This window comes from Rhincodon typus, chromosome 40 (genome assembly GCF_021869965.1).
Source record: "Rhincodon typus isolate 14 chromosome 40, sRhiTyp1.1, whole genome shotgun sequence".
Taxonomy (NCBI): domain Eukaryota; kingdom Metazoa; phylum Chordata; class Chondrichthyes; order Orectolobiformes; family Rhincodontidae; genus Rhincodon; species Rhincodon typus.
The window spans coordinates 5,652,412-5,674,615 of record NC_063371.1 but is presented as its reverse complement, the minus strand read 5'-3'; the positions used below and the strand labels follow the sequence as shown (position 1 = coordinate 5,674,615).

The following is a 22,204-nucleotide window of genomic DNA, read 5'->3' as shown; positions in this document are numbered from 1 at the left end:
GGGCTGGAGTGCATTATCTCCTCCTCCAACTTCATTATGACCTAGTCCCTCCCTTGGTTCTTGCCCTTGTTGGATTTCTGTTATTGGTACTCTGTCCCTGGTGAGCAGTGTTGGTAATTTGGACAGTTGGGTGACTGGGCAGTTTGATAATGGGTGCTTAAAATTAAAGAAGATCTGAGTTCTGAATTTGGAAAGTTATTAAATTGGCGTTGGATTTATTTTATGAGAAAAAAAGTTAAGTTCTTCAGGGTTTAGCACTGGTAACAAACCAGTTGCTACCAGTTGGCCCGTTTGACCCCTCCCACTGGCTTTGTCCCAGAAATTGAGAAGATGTTGGTTGTTTTCTTCTGGCACAAGGATGACTGCAGAGGTGACAGAGTGTCCCCATGAAGGAGGATAGATAGTCACTGCGCCATTGCATTGAGGAGGCAACTTTCTCCCTTCCTGCAGCAATACATTTATGTCATACCTCATTTTGGATGTGGTGCTCTGGCAATGGCATTCCTTTTGCCAGCTTCACTGCCTGAATTAAGACACGCAGCTGCTTTGTATAGCCAGTAAGTTTGTGGGTGAGGGGTGGTTTCCGCAAGGGAAGCCCTCAAGCACTGCCTGTCTTTTACCAGGACTTTATCGAAGTATGAAATGTTGTTGACTTTTGTTGCATCTTCTCACCATCATAAGTAGCAACTACCTTCACACAGCCACCATTTTCAAGGGTTTGAGTGTCTGGTGGAAGGGCGACCTGTGGCTGTGAGGGTGACCGGAGTCAGGGATGGGCTGGGTGTTGGTGGACTGGTCTAGATGTCACCACAGAAGTGGGTGGATTGTGCAGTGATGGACCAAGCTTGGAGCTGACATACTCCATAAACTGAGAACACTGGTGCTTGTACAGGTTGGAAGACCCTGAGGTGTGCGGTAGTCACCTGTCAGCATGTACCCCCTCCATATCCAGCTTGGAGGGAGTTCCACTTCAGCCCTGGGTTCAGAAGTCTTCATCAGCAGCCTGCACCCCACAGTCTGATGCACAACATGGGAAATCTGTTGCTGTCCTTCCGTGGAGTTTAAGAAGTTTCCTGTATGGGCTGCAGCTGCACACCATCCAGTCCATTTCTTCTCCTTTATCCACTGCCTGGACTTGCCTTTTCTGCCACTGGGCAGGGGGCCCAGTGGGGAGGTCACTATGTTGATGTCCTCTCACTTGCCACTGGGAACTGGGGTGGAGGGTGTTTCCTGCAACAGCCCTGTATAATCATTGAATAAGGTGCTTTTTGCGCTCCAAAGGCCAACTGTTTGTTTCACAATGTTGTGGAGTCCATGTATCATGTGAGTTTAGGTTGTCACATCACCTGCTTAGTTCTCTTAACGATGTTTTGTTGTTCTTTTTCACACTTCATTCCAATACTCCTGATCTTTGGGCACCCAGTGTGGAAAGGGGTGTTCATGAGCAGGTCGAAGGACTTCCTGGTGGCCCTGCACCTGGACCTGGCTAAAGTGGTCATCAATAGGCCCAGGCAGTAGGTCATGGATCGGGTTATGTTTCATGACTGTGTGTCCTCTACTGCAGTAACGTCAATGCCTCTGTGTCCTCGGACACAGTGCATGTCATGTATGCTGGTAACCTCAGAGTTCGTAGAGATCAGGATTTAAGGGGACTGGAGTGCATTATCTCCCCTTCTGACACCATTTCAATCTTGTTCCTTACCTTGTTTTTTCCCCTTTTGGTTTTGATATTTTTGTCCACACTGCCCCTGATGGGCAGGGTTGGTTGTTTGTCAGTTGGGTAATTTGGCGCTGGATTTCTTGATTAATAAAGAGATGAGTTCTTCCCCAGTGGTGGGACAGAATTGGACTTCTAGCCACAAGAAGTATTTGGCAAAGGTGTAAACACATGTTTTTGTTGGACATTAGATTTTCAATAAAACGCTTATAGATTTCTGAAAGTCTTTTGCTGCTTATTTTGACATATTGATATTTTTGCATAAAAAATTTGCCCTTGAAGTTGTTAGTTAGCTCGCTGACCCATTTGTTGTGTGGTATGCAGATGTTTTGTTACCCTTCTGGGCAACATCATCAGTGCAACCTCCATTCGAAGCGTTGGTGTTCTGCTTCCTTCAGGATTTATATGATCCTCTGGTGTGATGGTTTTGTTGCTTCGGGTTCTGTTGTTTGAGCGGTGGTTTGTATATGGAGTCTACTTCTGTGTGTTTGTTAATGGAGTCCCGTGTTGAGAACCAGACTTCCAGAAATTCCCTTGCATGGTCTGTTGTTCACTTGTCCCAGTATGGTCACTTTGCCCCAGTTGAACTGATGGCCCTCATTGTACGTGTATTGAGACAAGTGAATATTGGTTGTGTCTTTTTACTGCCAGTTAGTGTTCATGTATTGTGGTCGTCAGTTTTCTCCCTGTTTGTCCAATGGAATATTTGTTGCACTCGCTGCATGGTATTCTGTATATCACGTTGGTATTTTTTGCTGTCAGTATGGGGTTATGGACAAGCGAACATCAGACATGCAAGGGAATTTCTGGAAACCTGGCTCTCAACACGGGACTCCATTAACAAATACATAGAAATAGACCCTGTATACAGACCGCTGCTAAAACAACAGAACTGGAAGTGTCAAGACCATCACACCAGAGGGTCAATATAAATCTGTAAGGAAGCAGAGCACCAAGGTTTTCATTAGAGGTTGCACTGATGTTGCCTCGAAGGGTAACAAAATGTCTGCATTACCACGGAACAACCTGCTTGGTGAGCTAACAAACAACTGTATCCACAATTTGATCTACAAATTTTCGCTAAGACCTTAAAAATCTGATCTTTAAGTTCAGGTCATCACAAGTCAGCTTGCAGTCGAGACTCTTCTGACTAATTATTCCATGTCTCTAATTACACAAGGAAACACTTCCAGATATATTCCAATAATCCAACCTAATGATCCAAATAAATTAATTCAAAACTCACCATGGGATTTGAGATTTAAAGGCAACAGCACTGGGTTCAGTGCCTTTGAGTACAGCAAAGACAGTTTGGGTTCCCATCCAGTTCTGTGTTGCTTCACATTTTACAAACAAGGTCTCAATTGGCTGCTAATGAGCATGTCATTATAGCCTACCAAGAATTTCTCAGAAAAGAAGGAGCAAGAAAGCAGTCAGAGAACAGGGGAAGATTAAAATCTAAGATTGATATGAAGCATGAATTATGCTTTGTAATTGATATGAGGCAATAGCTGCAACTTATGAAATGCATTAGGCAAGCCTCAGTTCTATACATGCACCTCCATGAAGGGAATGAACTCCAGGTATTGGATGTTTGCCTAATTCATGTAGAATTTTTACTCTGGTAATTTTGTGATAACACTTTGTGAGTCTGTAGTAATTGCACAGCACCTGCAGGAGAGCCAGTGCAAGTGCTGACATACGTTTTTAAACTCTATTCTGTCTCTCACACTAGCTGTTTCCTGCAGCCAGGATATGGCCTTCCTGAGGTAGGGTCTGACACCTCTTAACTTCCGTACATTCAGAAATTGGGTCAGTTTTGTTTGTAACTTTGCAATTGAAATGGTTTTACACTGACTGGGATATTCATAGTACACATATATGAATTAGGAGTAGGAGTGGGCCACTCAGCAGCTTAAGGCTGCTTCTTCAATTAAGTAGAGCACGGGCTGATAGGATGACTGCAAATTCCTGACCTACCCCTGATAACCTTTTGACCCCCTTGCTTATCAAGAATCTATCCACCTCTGTTTTAAAAATATTCAAAGATTCTCTTTTCAGCACTTTTTGAGGAAGAGTTCCAAAGATTCACAATGCTCAGTGATTAATAAAAAGAACTCCTCATCTCTTTCTCAAGTTGGAACCCCTTATTTTGAAATAGTGGGTCCTCATTCTAGATTCTCCCTTAAGAGGAAACATCCTTTTCACCCTGTCGAGATCCCATAGGATCTTCCTTGTCTGTTTCAATCAAGTTGCCTTTTAGTCTTCTAAACTCCAGCAGATGTGAGGTTTACCGCATCCCAAAACCAGTCCAGCTCGTCCCTGCCTCCCTAACCTGTTCTTCCTCCCACCTATCCCCTCCTCCCACCTCAAGCCGCACCTCCATCTCCTACCGACCAACCTCATCCCGCCCCCTTGACCTGTCCGTCCTCCCTGGACTGACCTATCCCCTTCCTAACACCCTACCTGCACTCACCTTTACTGGCTCCATCCTCGCCTCTTCAACCTGTTTGTTTCCTCTCCACCTATCCTCTCCTCTATCCCTCTTCTATCCGCCTCCCACTCTCTCCCTATTTATTTCAAAACCCCCTTCCCCTCCCCCTTTTCTGATGAAGGGTCTAGGCCCGAAACGTCAGCCTCTCTGCTCCTATGATGCTGCTTGGCCTGCTGTGTTCATCCAGCCCTGCACCTTGTTGTCCAGCAGATGTGAGCCGAGGGCAGTACGGTGCTCAGTGGTTAGCACTGCTGCCTCACAGCACCAGGGGCCTGGGTTCGATTTCACTCTTGGGTGACTGTCTGTGTGGAGTTTGCACATTCTCCCCGTGTTTGTGTGGGTTTCCTCCCCCTATCCAAAGACATGCAGGCTCGGTGGATTGGCCTTGCTAAATTGCCCATAGTGTTCAGGGATGTGTAGATTAGGTGGGTTATAGGGAGATGGGTCTGGTTGGGGTGCTCTGAGAGTCGGTGTGGACTTGTTAGGCCGAAGAGCCTGGTTCCACACTGTTAGGAGTCTAAGTCTAGCCTGTTTAACCTTACCTGAGAAGTCAAACCACTCTATTCCAGGTGTTAGTCTAGCAAACCTCTGAATTGCTTCCAACGTATTTGCATCCTTCCTTCAATAAAAAGACCAATACTGTATAGAGAATTCCACATGTGGTCTCACCAATGCCTTGTAACTGAAACGTAACCTCACTACTTTTGTATTCAATTTGCCTCACAATAAATAATATTTAGATTGCAAGTGTTAGTGGCTCACAGTTTGTGGCTATCACAGTGAACCACTTGCCACACTTTGCTCCAGCAACAGTGGGATTCCTCACATGGTTATGTGTTCAGAGTATATGGTTATGTTCAGAGCAACAGTACCTTGAAAATCTGTAAAAGAGCCAGTCATATGATGCATCAGTGAAACTCCCTGTGTACTTCTGCTGCAATGCCATAGGTAAACATATTGATCTCTTGCAATGGGGACTGAACCAAACCAAAAGCTGTGAATGCTGGAGATACTGCACTGGCTCATCTGTGTCTTAAAGAAGAGAAAGCCACAGAGTCATATGCTGTTTGTGCTGAGAAGCTTTCATTTGAAAATTGTCACAATTGTCAAAATGCTTCTGTCCTGTGGTGTTTGAGTTTCCTGCTCTTCTTGTAAGCAGGAATAAATCTTCAATATTTTGAACTGGAACCTCTGCAATGCTCCAGCAGAATTCTTGCGAAATTGGTGGAGATAAGAGGTGATGTGCTCCTGTGGTATGCTGAGAACAGCAGTCAATATTGATGTGGAAATCAAGGGCATGGGGCCTCTGATTTTCTGGTGCATTCTCTGAGCCCATTAATTCCAGGCTGAAGCTCTCTCTGACCATTGACCCACCTTTAACAGGCAAATCAGCTCAATTGTTGCTCGCCGTCTGTGCTCCCAATCACTCCCAAACATGCCAACTGTTATTGAGAAAAGTGGACGATCATTCAGAATGTATCTCACTTAACTTTTATTTGGTTTGTAGGTCAGTGAAGCTACTGCAAAGCAGAAACCAAAAGTCGAATTTTGTTTTGGTAAGTGTTGAATTTGACAGAAATGCTTAAATATTAACTCTGGATAGGTTTAGCCACTCTTGGAGTCTCTTACATCTAATTCCCGTGTAAAATTGGACATTGTATCTGGTAATTGCAAACCAATTAGGCGGTTTTATTCCTTCAAAGTTGATGCAAACTGAATAGTCTCCAGGTGCTCAAGCATGTCCGATGTATAGTGGGCCTGTGAGCAACAAGCTTAATGGACAGAAAAACTGAAATATCTCTTCCCCTTGAATAAGAAGCAATTCAGTTATTCCAGACAAGTCGTGCTGTCAACAGACACACTCAGCATTCACACCATCACTCTATGTTGTTCATCATTGAACTGTGGTTCTGATTCTGGTCAGGAACTATGGCGTAAAGGACATCCCCTGAGAATTAATTGACTTGGGGCCGTGTCAGTGGCTTGAAAATCCACTAACACCTTTTCCCTATATGTGGGACAGTCATCACACAGCCGCGCGTGATACAACAACATTTTGGAAGGTCCCTCTTCTACAGAAAGACCTATTGAACAACTTCTCCATTTCATGGGTGCTGTAGTGAGCATTGCACAGACGTCAGATCTGTTCAGCTTTCACCTGGTAACCACAAGCATTTGAATCCACCAGGCTTATTTTACCATTTCTGAGCTGCAGTGCTTGTTGTGTTTCAATCTTCAAGTCTTGTCACATGACAAGTACTTCTCTTGTTAAAAAGCGCATGTTCCAAATTGTGCCTGCTTTTGCTTGAAGCACTATTTCCATTTCATAAGAATGTTTTGGAAAGGGACAGCCTCCTGAGGTTTTAACTTTTTCAGACATACTTGCTGCAGTGACTGAGTTGAAACCCTAGTTTACCGTGTTTAGATTTCCATCCTCATCCAACGATATTACATTAATTTTTTTGGCTGGTGGCGATATGTTTCTCTGGGAATGGTTGTTTACCACAGCCCAGATTTTTTTGTTTGAAATGAAAGCCTCAATGCAACTCTGATCTGACATCATTACCTGAAACTGTTTTGCCTGGATCCTGTATTTTTAAAAGCTTTGCAGTGCTGGTAAATCGAATTGGACAAAAACATGAAAAAGCAGGCAGAGGTGCATAAACTCATTTGCCAGGCACAATTGGGGTTCTTTAAATAGTGCTGCCTCCTTCGTCTTGTCAACTCACTACTCACTCGTTCAGCCTGTCTGCACAATTTATGAAGGTGGGTGGGGTGAACTACTTGAAAACCAGAAACAGGCATTCATGTAAAACCTTTAGCATCTCTTGAGGAATGAAGGTCAAACATTTATCACTCCCCGTGAAGCCGATTTTTGATGGGAGGGTGTGCAATTAAGGAGGTGTGGGAGAGCAGAGGTCTGGCTCCCTGACTTTTTCCCTCCTCCGTGCTTTGCCCAGAAGTGGAAATCTCCGGCAATGTGAGTGAGGCAGGTAGTTATGCTAGTTAAAGAGGTATTGGCTTGATATGTGATGAGCAGACTGCAGTCTTGTTAGCATGGTGTGCGCACCCTCTCCCACTCTCAACTGTGTCCCTAACCTACCAGTTAAGGGCAGATAGCTGCACAGGGGAGGTAGATGCTGTGTAACGTACAGATGAGGTTATGCTGGCAAAAGAAATGGCATCTCACAGCTTTGTCATTGAGTATGGAAATAATGGAAGTGCGTGCTCCCTGTTGCTAATGGTGGCTGCAGTGCTTCCCTCCCACTTGTGCTGCTTTGGCCTCATCAGGCCAGTCAGTGGGAACTGCACTGACCTCAGCTCCCAACTCAAGAACATACTCCCACACCCAGATCTAAGTGGACAGTGAACACAGTGGACAGCCTCCTACTTCCCTGTAAAATGAGGCACCAGTGAGCTGAAAAGACCTGTTAGTTGGGCAACAGGAACTAGTGCTAAAACTAAGTTCCAGATTCCCAGGGGAAATTTCAGTCCCAAATGTCAAGTGTGTTGATACTCTGGTGAAGAAAGGTCAAGTGATCTGGGGGACAGCATGAGGATTTGGTCAGCAACTCTCCAATGAGGGGAATTTCCAAGGCTCAGGAGATGTTGTTAATGGGATTTGGTGGTGAACCAGACAGGATTAACAGACATTTGAATTGTGCATAAAACAACTAGATTAGGGTTGAGTTTTTCAAGTTTGGGGCTAGGCCTTTCCCGAGCAGATGAATTGGTGAGGTTACACATCAAGCTAGCAATGAGCTGAACTGACGTAAACTGATGTACAGATAAAGCAGGTGTTATAAATCAACCACAAGCTAGTAACAGATGAAAGGATACGTGGGCAGTTGTTAAAGCCAATGGAGCTGTCTCCACATGTTCTTGTTGTGTGACCTTTCAGCTAGTCTCCAAGTGTACAGCCAACATCCCTTCTGGGTCGTAACAGTATTGAAAGAGGAAGTACAGAATGTTCTGTTTGCTTGTGGCACTTTTGTTCTGTTGTTATATGGCATTTCAGAAGTAAGGATGCATTCCAAGTTTTCTTAAAATGTGCCATCTTCGCCTACAACTTTTTTTGGACATTGTGAGCAATGTCACCATTCCCTCGGTCTCCAAGCCAACAAACATGCATTGCCATTATCTGTCATGAGTACCTTGCAGGAGTGAAGTGAGCATACCTCTCAGCACCTACTTCATGAAGTAGCAAGCCTCATCTCATCAGCTAGCCCACAAGTTACAGACCCAGTTTTGAGCATCAGAATGGACTTGTCTCAGTTTATATTTTTGTTTTGTTTCTTCACATGGAGTGGGTGGACAAGTCTCAGGCTGACTTCACCCACTTGCCGAATCTTAGCACAACAGAGCTTGAATTGATTACACCTCATTGGACCGAGTAAAACTATCAATCCATGACTTATCTCACCACAACACCCAATACCATTTTAGATAAAAGTCTTGAATCTTACTCACAGTTTACTTCGCCAATGCATTGTATGTGTATTTCAGTGAAAACAGTCTAATCAATCAATTTCTCTTTGAATTGCAGTCATAAATGCAGGTCTACGTCGCTACTTTTTACAAGCCAATGATAAAAATGATTTACTCGACTGGGTTGATGCCTTAAACAAGTCCTGCAAAATTACAGTAAGTTTTCTCTCACTCAACGCAATGGCTACAGTTGTCAAGTGGGTATGCAGTTTGCTTTCAAACTTTGGGTGATGTCAGTCTGCTTCAACTCCTGCTACCTCTGACCAAAGTCAAACACACCAATCAGCTTGTCTTCTGAAGGTTCCAGAGAAATGTGACCAGGCTATTCACCCTCATCAACCTGCTCCACATTCAGTTACCACATAGCTGATCTGTTCCTGAACTGCATTGATCCTCCTTAGCTCCATGTCCTTTCATACCATGACCAAATAAAGAAAACAAAATCTATACATCTCAGCCTTGAAAGCTCCAATTATCGAAGCATCAGCAGTCAGGATGAACAATGTAAGTCTCTACAAAGACGTGAATGACCAGATTAAAAACACATTCAGTGTAGGTGAAGAGAAGAGACGCATCACATTTGTGTAGAGGCTGTTCTCCACAAAAGGCAATAGGGCATGTGAATACAATCAGAAACAAGTGGGAGGGGAAAGAATTCATCGCCATTATAAACAAACGTAGGCAAACCCAGAGAAGTTTGAGTGGGATGATGTGAGTCATTATCTCAGTTAGGTAACAAAATACAATCAAGGGTTCAGTGAACTATAGTGTGTTAGTTTCAGCCAGAGGTGGTCAGGTTAGAGGAGCAGCATATATCACGAGAAATTGGTGCCAGAAAGAGATATGCAAGACTCTGAGAAACAGTGGTCTGAGTCTTGGTATGTAGTGAATGATAGATGATGGACATTGTATTAATTTTATAATAGATTATTAATGAGAATGGAACTCTGGAACACAAAAGCAGAATTCAACAAGATACAGATAGTCTCATAATGGGTTCTAACTGATTGGGGTAGAATGTTGCCTTCAACCCTACTTTCAATGATGAAACTATTGGTTGGTCTGATAATTAGTCATAGAGGATAGACTAAAAAGAGGACACAGTTGCCTTATGTAACATGAAGGAGCTTTTTGTCTGATAGCATTGGTTACAAGTTACATTGGTAGTTAAGGCATAATGATGTCAGACTATCAGGAGCCAGAGATAACACATCTGTGTCCATTGGGACCCCTTGCTGAACTGCCTTATTCTTTACCTAAAGACCCTGTGACAGAATCAAATTGGATAGAGTGGGTAGAATTAGGTTTTTCATGGAACCATAATCTTAAAAACCCACCACCAATGTCCCTTTGGGAAGGAAGTCTGCAATTCTAACTTGGCTCCAGATTCACAGCAATGTGGTTGACTCTTAATTGCCCTTTGAAAGGGCCTAGAGAGTCAATCAGTTCAACAGCAATTAGGGATGGGCAACAAATGTACAGACACCACATCACATACAAGAATGACAATGAAATAAAGGTGTTTTTCTTGAGTCAAAATACTTTTTAACTTGGTTTACTGTGTTTCTTTTTGTGCAGAACCTAATTCTGAGTAGTCTCGGTTTCAGAAAAACTGAGCAGAATATCAATGGACAAATGCTGATCAGGAAACAACACTTTTCTCTTTTGATGTTTATCTCATTCTTCTGTCTTCACCAATAGCTCTTACTTCGAATTGTGCTTAGCTTGTGTTTAAAAGTTTATTTTATATCACACATTTCAAAATTCTCATTTAATAGCCCCTCGCCCATAAAACATTATTATATTGTTCTTTTGAAAATTAAGTGAGTACATAAACCTGATGAAATTTGAGAATATGCTTCCAAAAGACAATTTGGGGATTTTTATGCAGTGGTAATGTCCCTTCCTTAGAGCTATGAGGCCTGTTCCAGAGGTGTGTTGTAACATCTCTGAACTGGTTGATCAGGAAATATCTCCAGTAGACAGTTCAGAATCAAGTACCATATAGGTAAGGATCTCTTGCCTAACCATCACAGGAAGCACAAAACTGTTCTTCCAAGTGAAAGAAAGCTAGTTAAGTGCCACATGATTGTAGTGTTCTCTTCTATGTACATTTCCATTATTCACTAACAAATATGTGAATACACTACAAATAAAAACAGAAAGCACTTAAGAAACTCACCAGGTCAGGTAGCGTCTGACAGTGAGAGAAACAGAGTTAATGTTTCAAGCCCAATATGATTCTTCTTTGATTCTTCAGAGAACATATAAACTCAGCTCTCCACAGATGTTGCTAGACCTGCTGAGTTTCTCCAGTAATTTGTGCCTTTATTTAAGATTTCCAGCATGCACACTATTTTGTTTTTATTTGGATATACCACAGTTGGAGAAGGTCTGATGCTTCAAATATATCCAATTCATAAATTTATGGAAGATCTGTTTCTCTATCCATGCCCTACCCTATCTGACAGAAAAGGACTCATGGAGCTAGTCAAAGTCTGCTAAGTGTTCTGAGGTTGTTACTTGGAATTTGTGCGATGTTAGGGGCCTGTAGCCTGACTAAGTTGTGACATTTCATGAAGATGATACAGTACAGTCTTTCATTTTCTGTAAAAGCTAAGCTGAACATTTTTCCAAAGTTGTCCAAATTTCAGGATGTCCTTCATGTGGGCAAGATTTCAACGGCTTCTAATTTTTGTGGAAACTGAACAGAAGAATAATTAGTTTGAGCAACAACAGTGGTTTTGCATGGGACATCCACAGATGTTCGAGGGGTAGGGACACTAATTTGCTCCAGAATTGAAATGAACAATGGCACTGCAAGGTGGTTTTGGAGACCTCCCGAGATGATAAACTTGGCATATCTGAAACAACATGAGTGAACAGAGTAATGTCTCTTTTCCTCACTCTGGCTAACTGAAAGAATTACAGAGGCAAGTATGACCTTTCAAGGTATACGTATGGCTCTACTTATTTTGCTTAACGTTGACAGGTGCCAAAGGGTAATGCAAATGACCCACAACCCAGTGCTGAGCCAAAAAGACCAACAACAGAAGGCCAGAAGCAGCAGATCCCATACAAGACTGAAATCATTGGAGGGGTAGTGGTGCAGACACCCATCAGTCAGGTGAGAGTTATAGTTTCAGTCTGTACTTTCCTTCCTCTTCAAGATGTTGGAACCACTTTATGAAATGTATTTCTGTTAATATCCTTGTCTTTTGTAGCATGGAATTCACAGGCTGTAATGTAGGAAAAATAGTGCCAAGGCTTGCCACAATATGTGACAAAGGAGGAGAGATTAGAACTAGCTTCCAAAAGATATGTCAAGGGTATGGATTTCAACAAGGGCCTCAAAGGAGGAGGAGGGGATGGAGAGTTTAGGTAGGGAATTTCACAAAATGGAGTGTAGGGCAGCAGTTAGAATTGGGCAGAGAGAAGGAAGAGGCCGTTTGGTGAAAGGAAATGTTCTCTGAGTCAGATATGAAGACTATGGAGATAGCGAAGCCATGACTGGATTTAAATTTTCAAAAGGAAAGTACAACTTGGCTCTTTCCACTTTGTCCCAACGTTAACAGTGCCATACAAAGGTAAGGTTCTGTTGCTGATCTACAGTCACATCTGTCTTGCATTGTGTTAGGATCTCAGTCAAGAGAGAAAGAGCCGCAACTTGACTTTTTGACAGTTTCAGACTACAGTTCATCGTCCTGCAGCGTTAGGTGACAGTTTTCTCATATTTGGCACTGAGTGTTCAGGGCATGACTGCAAGAAAACTGTCATTGATATAAATGCAGAAGGTGATAATTTTTTTGTACTGTGCTAGGGTTATTTATGCTTTATGATGAATTAAGAAAGCCACAGTGTGAAAATCTTTAACTGCAGTGTATATTGAATGAGAGTAGCCAACGTTTAGATGGCAGTTTTTTTTTACTCATGCATCTCATGAAATAGGACGAAGTAAGGCAACTTTATGACTCATGTTTTTTACACTGTCTGATGAGTTTGTGGAACTGCTTCAAACAGCTTATTTATGGATAAACTTTAATTTTCTGTGTTTATCCTCAAAGCCCCTTAGTGTCAAGGATGGTCGTATCATTCAACTGGGATTGACATGAGGATTGCAGAACCAAGGTGGCTGAGTTGAGTGATGATGTCCAGCAATCATGGTTGAATTGAATGGCAGAAAGGGCTAGAATAGCTTAGTCCTGTTCCTGTTGTTGTAATGGAATTAAGAGTTTAATGATGACCATAAATCCATTGTTGATTATTGGAAAAACCCATCTGGCTCACTCGTGTCCTAAGGAAACTGCCATCCTTAGCTCGTCCGGCCTCCATGTGACTTCAGATCCACAGCGATGTAGTTGACTTTTAACTGCCCTCTGGGAAATTTGGGATGAGTAATAAATGCTGGCCTAGTCAATAACACTCTCATCCCATGAAAGAATTTTAAAAATCCTCTTCTTGCCAGGCAAAGCCGAACTGACTAGTGGTCTTTTCTCTCGTAAGAAGAAGGTTGAGTGGTAACCAGACAAAGATCTTTAGCATTTGGAAATGTTTCAATCAGGCAGGCACCAAACAGTGTAAAAATAAGTAAAATCCTTGTTCTGTCACTTCCTATCACTGTAGAGAAAATAAGCTGTCACCTTTTCTTGCAATCAGTGTCAAATATTAGAATCCCAGTCTCTCTTTCTGTCACCTGACAGTCTGGGACCAAAACTTGGGACCCTAAAAATAACATTGTCACCAATAAATACAATTTCAGGATAAACTTCTTTAGCTAGTGAGTGGTGAGAATGTGGAACTTACTACCATTAAGATGAATTGAGGTGAAGAGCACAAATGCATCTGAAGGGTAAGCTGGATAAGTATATATAAGGGCGAAAGGAATAGAAGGTAATTGCAACAGCACTCGATGAAGAGGCTAAGAGGAATGAGTATAAACATAAGCATAGTCCATTGGGGCCATATGGCCTGTGTGCATTGTTGTGGGTCTCCTGTAATCCATTACAAGATTAATAATCCAGTTCCAGTAAACTGTGGAAAACTATTTATGCTGAGATGCTGGATAATAGAACTCTTCATCTGTCTCAATTTAATGATATAGATTGTCAAATTATTTGAGCATCAGGAAAACTTTCACATGAACATGGGCCCGTAATTGGGTAAGTTCTTCAGCCTTTAACCTGCTCTGTTGGGCAAATGACCAGAAGGAAATCAGCATTGTTGAGCTGCTTTAGATTGGCTGACCAGGGATTTTGGGGGCAAGTGATAGGGAGCTGCTGCAGGGGGAGCAGAGAGGTGGGGCAGCTACTGCAGGTGAAGTGGGTATGAGATGGTAGTTCAGACATTTCAAACAATCTGTAGTAACAACTTAATGCATGTTTTTGATTGGTGTCACTGTATTTCCATATCGAGACGCAGTTGCAGCTGTCTGCAACAAGACGTGAATGTCACCTGCAGTTTTGCAACTTGAATCATTTATATTTTGGACCTCTGGGAAAGTTTGGCACCATACCTACCTCTTTGGCTAAGCTCCTCTTCATTCTTCCAAATATATCCATTTTTGTCAGATTACACCTGTGTTGAAGGCTTTATAAATTTGTAAGGGGTTGGAGAAGATCTGGAGGTGACCAACTAGACAGGTAGCTTGCATCCTTCTGATCTGTGGACTCCAGGTTTCAGGAACAACTGAGTTACTGCTGAGTGACAAAACAGACAGGCCTCCTCAAGATTTCCTGGGAGCATTGCCATTGAAGGTGGAGGACTGAGGCAGAGAGGCACCAGGGCAAACAAGATATGAATAAGTGTAAAGGTGAAGGGCCTGAGCTGGGAAAAGTTGACATGAACAGTCAATAGGCAACTCCCTCCAAGGACAACAAGCAAAAGCACATTTTCTCAGACTGTTGGAGGGCTGTATATAAGGAAGGAAGCAGCATCGTGTGGTCACCAGAGTGAGCTCTGCCCTCGTGAGCTCACAAGATTGAGGAACTAATCATGTGTATGTCTGGGGAATCACCGTGAAGGGAGAAACAGAGGATAGGCGAGTTTGAGATCTCCAACGATAAGGAGTTGCCCACAAGCCAAGCAGATCAGAGGAAGTTTCAGTGAGGCAGCAACATAAAGTTTACTTAAATCACACCATTTGTGCATCATGAGTAATCTTAGTCCCCCCTGGATTTGAAGCAGGAATTACCCGGAGGAACTGCACAGTGTTTTTCTTGAATTTGACTCCATAGAGGCTTGTTTCTTTTTCCTTTCCTCCTCTTGCTGAGCGTACCATGAATATTAGGTGTGGCTGAGCATTGACAGGTCTGATAGTTTCTGCTCCCCTTCCGGGACTGAGTGGTCATGTGGGACATTTCGAGATTTCACAATTTTGTTTCTTTGGCCAGCATTCCTCAAGAATCCTGTACCCTTTTGGGGAGGAGAGAATGGCCAGCCCTGTCCAATCCAGACCTTGCCCCACCCCCTTCTGTCTTGATGCATTATTCATCCAAAGATCACAAAAAAATGGATGCCATCAGAACTTTCTCACAAGTACTAAAATAACTGTCCAAGTCAAACAAAAACTACAGCATAAATTTCACAAGTAACTTCCACACCAGAGAGATGTTGGGTGAGGAGCTGCAACCCTTTCATTTTGCTTCTGAGACTACTGATGTGGTTGAACTCATGTTGCCATCCTGTGACATGGGTTAGTCGACAAGGTGGTTGGCCGTTGCTGATTAACTTCTGGTTCAGTTATCTCATCAGCCAACCCAGTCACTTGTGGCCACCGCAGCACTGAAATTACTAATTTAGAAATTGTATTTGCATTAAACCTGACATCTGTGCCACTCTTCCTCATTTTTAGAAAAAAATCTTTAACCGTTTGAGCACCAGAATACCTTTGACTGTTCTCAAAATGAGACACACAGAAGGTTATTCAAGCGCACAAGATGTCTGCAGGAATTGACTGAATGCCTGTTCTCCATCAGTTCTCCATTAAACTAGTGCATGTCTGGAATATTTAAAACAATTTAAAATTCCTGCAACACAATTATACTTGAGTGTAAATTCCTTTGGCAGTGAAAGGGTCATTAATCTCAGTCTGTAGAATCAGCCTGTGCAGACTGATTCTACAGACTGTTCGAGTTTAATGACCCTTTCACTGCCAAAAGTTCCAATGGTGTGGAAGGTAACTCTTTTTTTAACATTTTCAATTCACTCACAGACAATGAGTGCAACAATAAAGCTCCCCAAATGCTAGGAGCAGTTTAATTAACACGACAGTAAATCTGAGCTGCAGAAATAAGCACTTACATTTTAAAATCTCTATTTAAATTACACTTCAGCAGTTTCTGTCTGCTTTGCCTCCCCCACCCTGTCTTGCCTGTTTGTCTACTTGTCTTTCCTGCTTTCATAGAATTGTACAACACAGAAGAAGCCATTTGGCCTATCAGCCCTCTGCTAGCTCTTAGAATGATTTGTCTGACCATTTTCAGTCTTCAGCTATTTCTCCACAGGCCTACATAGTTTTTTTTTTCCCCTTTCGAGTAATTGTCCAATTCTATTTTGAAAATGACAAGTTAAGTTTCTTCCTTTTGAAACAAATGGTGTGTATAAGAAAACATCCTAGTCTCCTATTTTCTTCTGTTTAAAATAGCTTTCAAGCTCCATTTCCTAGCCCCTCAGAACATTTAAAAATGTTTTAGCAAGTGTTTTTGTTTTACTGTTTTTCATTTTGCAAATAGCCCGAAAGAAATAGCTGTCATTTCGAAAACAATCCCAGTGTTTGCTTTTTCAGTCACTCAGAACCAGGAAGTACAGACTTAAAAACAGAAAATATGTTCATTTGTAGGCTATGGTTATTTGTTTGACTAATGCATTTAATACAATGGTATCCTTTGCCCTCTGGAATTATTGACACATTCCAAGAGTACACATTATGAAATTGTCAACTGTCTTTTAAGGGATGAAATAATTAGATACCTTGCTGCAAAAGCCTATCATGACAATCATAGCATCATAGAATCCCTACAGTGTGGAAACAGGCCATTGGGCCCATCAAGTCCACACCAACTCTCTGAGGAGCATCCCACCCAGACTCATCCCCCTAACCTATCCTTGTAGCACTGCATTTCCCGTGGCTAATCCACCTAATTTACACATGCCTAGACACCATGGACAATTTAGCATGGCCAATTCACCTGATCTGCACATCTTTGGACTATGGGAAGAAACCAGAGTACCCGGAGGAAACCCACACAGACACGGGGAGAATGTGCAAACTCTACACAGACCATCACCCGAGGTTGGAATCAGACGTGGGTCCCTGGCGCTGTGAGGCAGCAGTGCCAACCACTGAGCCACCATGCCACTCCCAAAGGAGAGGGAAACCTCTGTCCTGCTGTTCCATAAGTGAGACATGGAGAAGAATGTGCATTCGTGTTAGTTTTCGGAATATTTCCAAAGCACTTTCCAGTAATTGAATTCCTTCTGAACAGGAGTTGGTTGAGCAATAAATGCTGGGAAGGTTGGGTGGAGAAATGAGGGCAAAATAAATGCTGGGGTGTGTTGGCGGGGACAGTTTTCACTGGTCCTTTCTGAGACCCATGACTTAGACTGGCTTTTGGCCACCTCTCTGTTGCCGTACAAGATCTTTTGCATTCATCTGACAGGTGGGTCCTCAGCTTAATGTCTTATCCAAAGGATGGGACCCTGAGAGGTAGTGCAACACTCCTACTTGGAGTGTCAGTCTGGATGTCATGTACAAGATTCTGGATTGGGCCTGACCCCATGACTCTGATCCATCTCATGTCTGTTATTGCTGAGCCAAGGCTGAGAATTGAATGGCGAAGATGACTTAGAGCGCCACACAGAAGCAAAGAAGTCATCGCAATTTGCTGTGTGACATGAGTATGCTAGACACATACATTGAGTAACAGGCATTCACAAGACAAACATTTCTTAACGGGTTTGGGTTATACGCGATCACCTGATCCTTCAACTTAAACAAACTTTAAATTGACCCCAGAATCCCTTCTTGAATAAATGATACATATATATATGTTCTGAAACTCATGTTTGTACATCAGCTCTGGCATAGATTAAGAAGATCCCAGAAACAGTTTCAGTTTCTGTGGATCCCAGGGTAGATGGAAGAAATTCCAACCAGGGTTCTTCCTTTCCACCCTATCTAGGCTAGTTATAATTTTGTACATTTCACTTAGGGTTCCCCTCAGCTTTCTCTGTGCCAAAGGAAATGATTCTAGCCTCTCCAATCTTTTCATCATGGTTAAAATTCCCAACATTTGGTAAAAACGTTGTAAATCTCCTCTGTATCTTCTACATTGTGATAACTGCCTACCTTTGTTGCAGGAACCAGAACTGTATGCAGTACATCTAGCTGCAGCCCGATTAGTGTCCGAAATGTTCTAGATCTTTTACTCTCAGCATCTGCCAATAATTGAACAAATAACACACTCCCAATACCAAGTGTCCCCAGTGTAATTTGACATGGTTTCTGATCCCCTCGGCTAATTGAAGGCCAGCAGGAGTCCCTATTTTCAAGATCAAAGCCAAGAAGGTTCTCTCACTCTACACACCTCAGAGACACTTGTACAAAGAATGAGTTATGTGAATTCATCCAATAACTTCAATTCTAAAACTTACACTTCAATTTCTTCACCATCACTTAACAAATACTTTTTAAAGCTAAACTCAGATCAAAATAATGAATCATTTCAATCAAGGGTACAGAATAGAAGGAAATGGAAATTTTCGATTTTTTTTAATCACAACCTAACCAATGGTGAGAATTATCTTTGCCTTATTTGGCCAGTCACCTAGTGCAGTTGCTTAACTCTATTCCGATCTGAACATAACAGAAACCACTTCAGTTTTCAAACATTGGGAGCTATGCTGAAAGGTGCAAAAGCGTTGCATCAGGTCTTTCTTTCTCTCTTCACTTTGTTCTAGGACACTCTTTCTCACAGAAGTTTGCTCTGCAAGTACTGAATTCAGCATTTGAAACCCAGCAGGAAACCATGTTCAGTGGGAGCACAGGCCAAAAAATCAGCACTGCACATTTGCAGCCACATCACTGACTAGCTCTTCAAATCTGGTCCGCCTGTCAGGAGCATGAGATTGGTGAATTTATTTCCCTGGAGAACTGAGGCATGGATCTGATACTGGCCCCCAAGGCCATGGCTTAAATACAGTAGCCCTTACTGTCAAAATAAGGGAGAGGCTTTTGATGTTATTTCTGCTGAAGTTCAATTCAGGGTTTGGGCTATACATATATAATGTTTGTATGTGTAGTTATACATATCCCTATACATATACATAACCCAAACTGAACATCAGCACAAATAACACCAAAAACCTCACCATTATTTTGACAGTCACACATAGATATACATATGTGTATGAGGGAAGATGCACATGTGATGCAGACACCTAGAAATACTGTCCAACTCTCTATTATAAGATTCTCAAGCAGCATCTCCTTCAGACTCACTTGTAAAATGTTATTAGTGTTGTGAAGTCCCTGTTCTTGTTGGTTAGAAATAGACAGAACACACCAAAAATGCTAATTGTTGTCCACTTCAATCCAAATACCTTTTTAATTAAGTGATCTATACTAATAATTTTGAGCCACTCTGTCTAGCACTGAAAATGATATATTATCAACATGGAGTCTCATTCCTACACATTTTAATCGTTAGTGGTGATTTTAAAAATGCTGAAGTTTAAAACATTTTTATTAAGTCACTTTTTGTTTCTGCCTCTCCCTCTGTCTTCATCCAAACTTTCTCTCCCCATCTTTACTTCAGTTATGCATCTGATTTGACATTTAGTTTATGCAGCCTCATTTATGCTTTCCTCAGCCTGAGAATATAAAGATCCTTAAATTCGAATCTGAGATACAACATTGTGAGCCCTCTTTACTTAGCTCTCAGATGCTCATTTTCCCTGACAGTAAGATTATCAGCTTGCACTTTCAGCAATATGCCGCGATCAAATAGTGTAAGTCTGAACCTGCCAGGGCAGATACATTAGATTCCTTGCAATCAGAATCATTTGGTTGGGCTCTTCCTATGACCAGACACATGCCAGTGAGGAGTAATATTGTCGAGATTGGAATGTGGAAAGTTTCGGGTGCTGATGGTGTTGTATTTTGCTCATGTAAGGTTCATTTTCTGTAAGAGCAGTTCCCTTTGGGGGATCTGGACTCAGAATCACCCCTTCCAACTTTTACAAGAAATGAAAATAGAATGCAGGAAGAGTCTTTTCACATACACTCCAAGTTGCTGTCTCCCCTAACCCTGCCAGCCCCCTACAAACTCCACCATCACAACATATGTGCACCTATGTCAATGACAGTAGGCAGGATGACATCACCAACTGAGGTTCATCCTGCTTTCAACATCCAAACACCTGTCAGAACCATGAGATACTGATCAGAGATGGGAACTTCCGGCACCCACCTCCTACTCCTGCAGACCAGGACTGCTGAAGCTAGGTGGAGCAGCTGGGTTATTGCCCATTTTGGGTTCAATACTGGCCCTTTCCAGGCCAAAGCAGCTCACTTAATCGATTCCATATCCAACACCTTTTCGGCTTAGTTTCTACACAATTGTTGTAGCTTAGCTGCAGCTTGTACTATCTACAAGATGCACAGAAGCAACTATTAAAGGTTGCTTTGGCAGCATCTTCTAAATCTGTCACCTTTGCTACCTAGAGGCACAAGGGTAGCCGATACATGGGAACACCATCCCCTGAAAGTTCCCCTCCAAGCCACTCAGAATCCTGACTTGGAAATATATTTCTGTTCCTTCATTGTCACTGGATCAAAATCCTGGAACTCCCTTCCTGAGAGTGCACCATTGGGTCAGACCTCGGCCACATGCACTGCAGCAGTTCAAGAACGCAATTCACCACAACTTGCTCCAAGACAACTTAGGGTGAGCCTTGTCCATGATTCCCAAGTGAATAAATTTTTAAAAAAGAGGAATTAGAAAGTCACATCTGGGATCCTGCAGCCTCTGCAGCTTATTAATAAAACACAGTTGTGCATTTACGAATAAGAGAAGCAGAGTGGAGCAGAGGCCAGATGTCAGGAGAGTCTTATGGTGTATTCCACGTGCTCTTGTGCACTGCAGTGAGCCTGACAGTGCTCTGACTTCATGCTGTTTCCACTTTAGGATTTGATTGAGAGAGAGTTAATGCCACCACCAAAACAACTGTTGGCTTCAGTGGGCGTTGAAGCACAGCTGTATGGGCCAGCAATACAAAAACCACAATGCCTTCCTGTACAGGTGGAACAAGAAACCATGAATCATTTGCTTAGTTGGAGGTTATGGTGTACTCGAGAGTACAACTGTGAGACAACTGAGAAAGACTTGTCTTTCTATCACTCCTTGTATGACCTCAGCATGTCCTTAAATGTTAAAGCACAGCCACATGCACAACATAGCAATACACAGCAGCCAATTTGTAAACTTCCACAAAAAAGACATTGTATTTTAATGACATTGAAATATTAAAACCTTAGGGGATCTTTTACACTTACCTGATGGGGTGTAAGAGGCTTGATCAAACCTCTGAACTGCAAGACAGCATCTCCCATATTGAAGCCCTCCCTCAGTTCCACACTAAAATGTCAGCCCTTGGTTTTTGTGCTTAAGTCTGAATTGTGACCTGAACACAACCTTCAGAGTCATCAAGCTGCCTGAAGAGTGGGTCAGTGGCTGTGCTTCAGGCGTCTTTTGGCACCATGCTGATCTTGACCTATGCATTTGGGGTGCTTCTGACATTCCCTCCTCTGTTGGTATAAAAATTTGATGGCCCTCTAATGCTTCCTGCTGGTGATGTAGCTGAAACCAGAAGCAGTACTGTGGAGAGAACACAGCACATCACAGGCTATCACACTCAGATTGGTTTTTAAGAGTTTAATTGCAATACCACAGTTGGGGGTTGCCACCTGCTATTGTGGTCAGTCTGAGAAACAAGTGGGATGACTGGAAACTGTGGACAGTGAAGGTTTCACAAAGGTATAAATAAGCTCAGTTTATTTGAGACCAGCCAATTATCAGCATGGCATGGATAGATGCACAGGCAGTTTTGAGTCATGCTCAGGGAAGATTTTTTAAAATTAATTCACGGGATATGGGCACCACTGCCTGGACTAGCATTTATTGTCCATCCCTTATTGCCCAGAGGACAGTTAAGAGTCAACTACATTGCTATGGGTCTGCAGTCACATGTAGGCCAGACCAGGTGAATTAGGCAGATTTTCTTCCCCAAGGACCATTAGTGAACCAGATGGGTTTTTCCTGACAGCCAGCAATGGTTTCATGATCATCCTTAGACTCCTATTTCCAGATTATTATTGAATTCAAATTCCACCATCTGCCATGTGGGATTTAAACTTGGTCTCCAGACTATTACCTGGGTCTCTGGATTAATAGCCTAGCGATAATACCACTGGGCCATCATCTGCCTCATTTTAGATTTAGATGTAG

At 42.5% G+C, this 22,204-nt stretch overlaps 1 protein-coding gene across 1 annotated transcript in view; it reads left to right on the top strand.

Moving 5' to 3' along the window:
• Positions 1–3,270: 3,270 nt before the first annotated feature.
• Positions 3,271–22,204, top strand: part of LOC109930712 (pleckstrin homology domain-containing family A member 2) — a 48,051-nt gene continuing 29,117 nt past the window's right edge. The window contains exons 1-4 of the mRNA XM_048618504.1: positions 3,271–3,300; positions 5,719–5,767; positions 8,758–8,855; positions 11,692–11,826. Coding sequence (XP_048474461.1) covers positions 3,271–3,300; positions 5,719–5,767; positions 8,758–8,855; positions 11,692–11,826 — 312 coding nt within the window. The remainder of the gene's footprint in view (positions 3,301–5,718; positions 5,768–8,757; positions 8,856–11,691; positions 11,827–22,204) is intronic.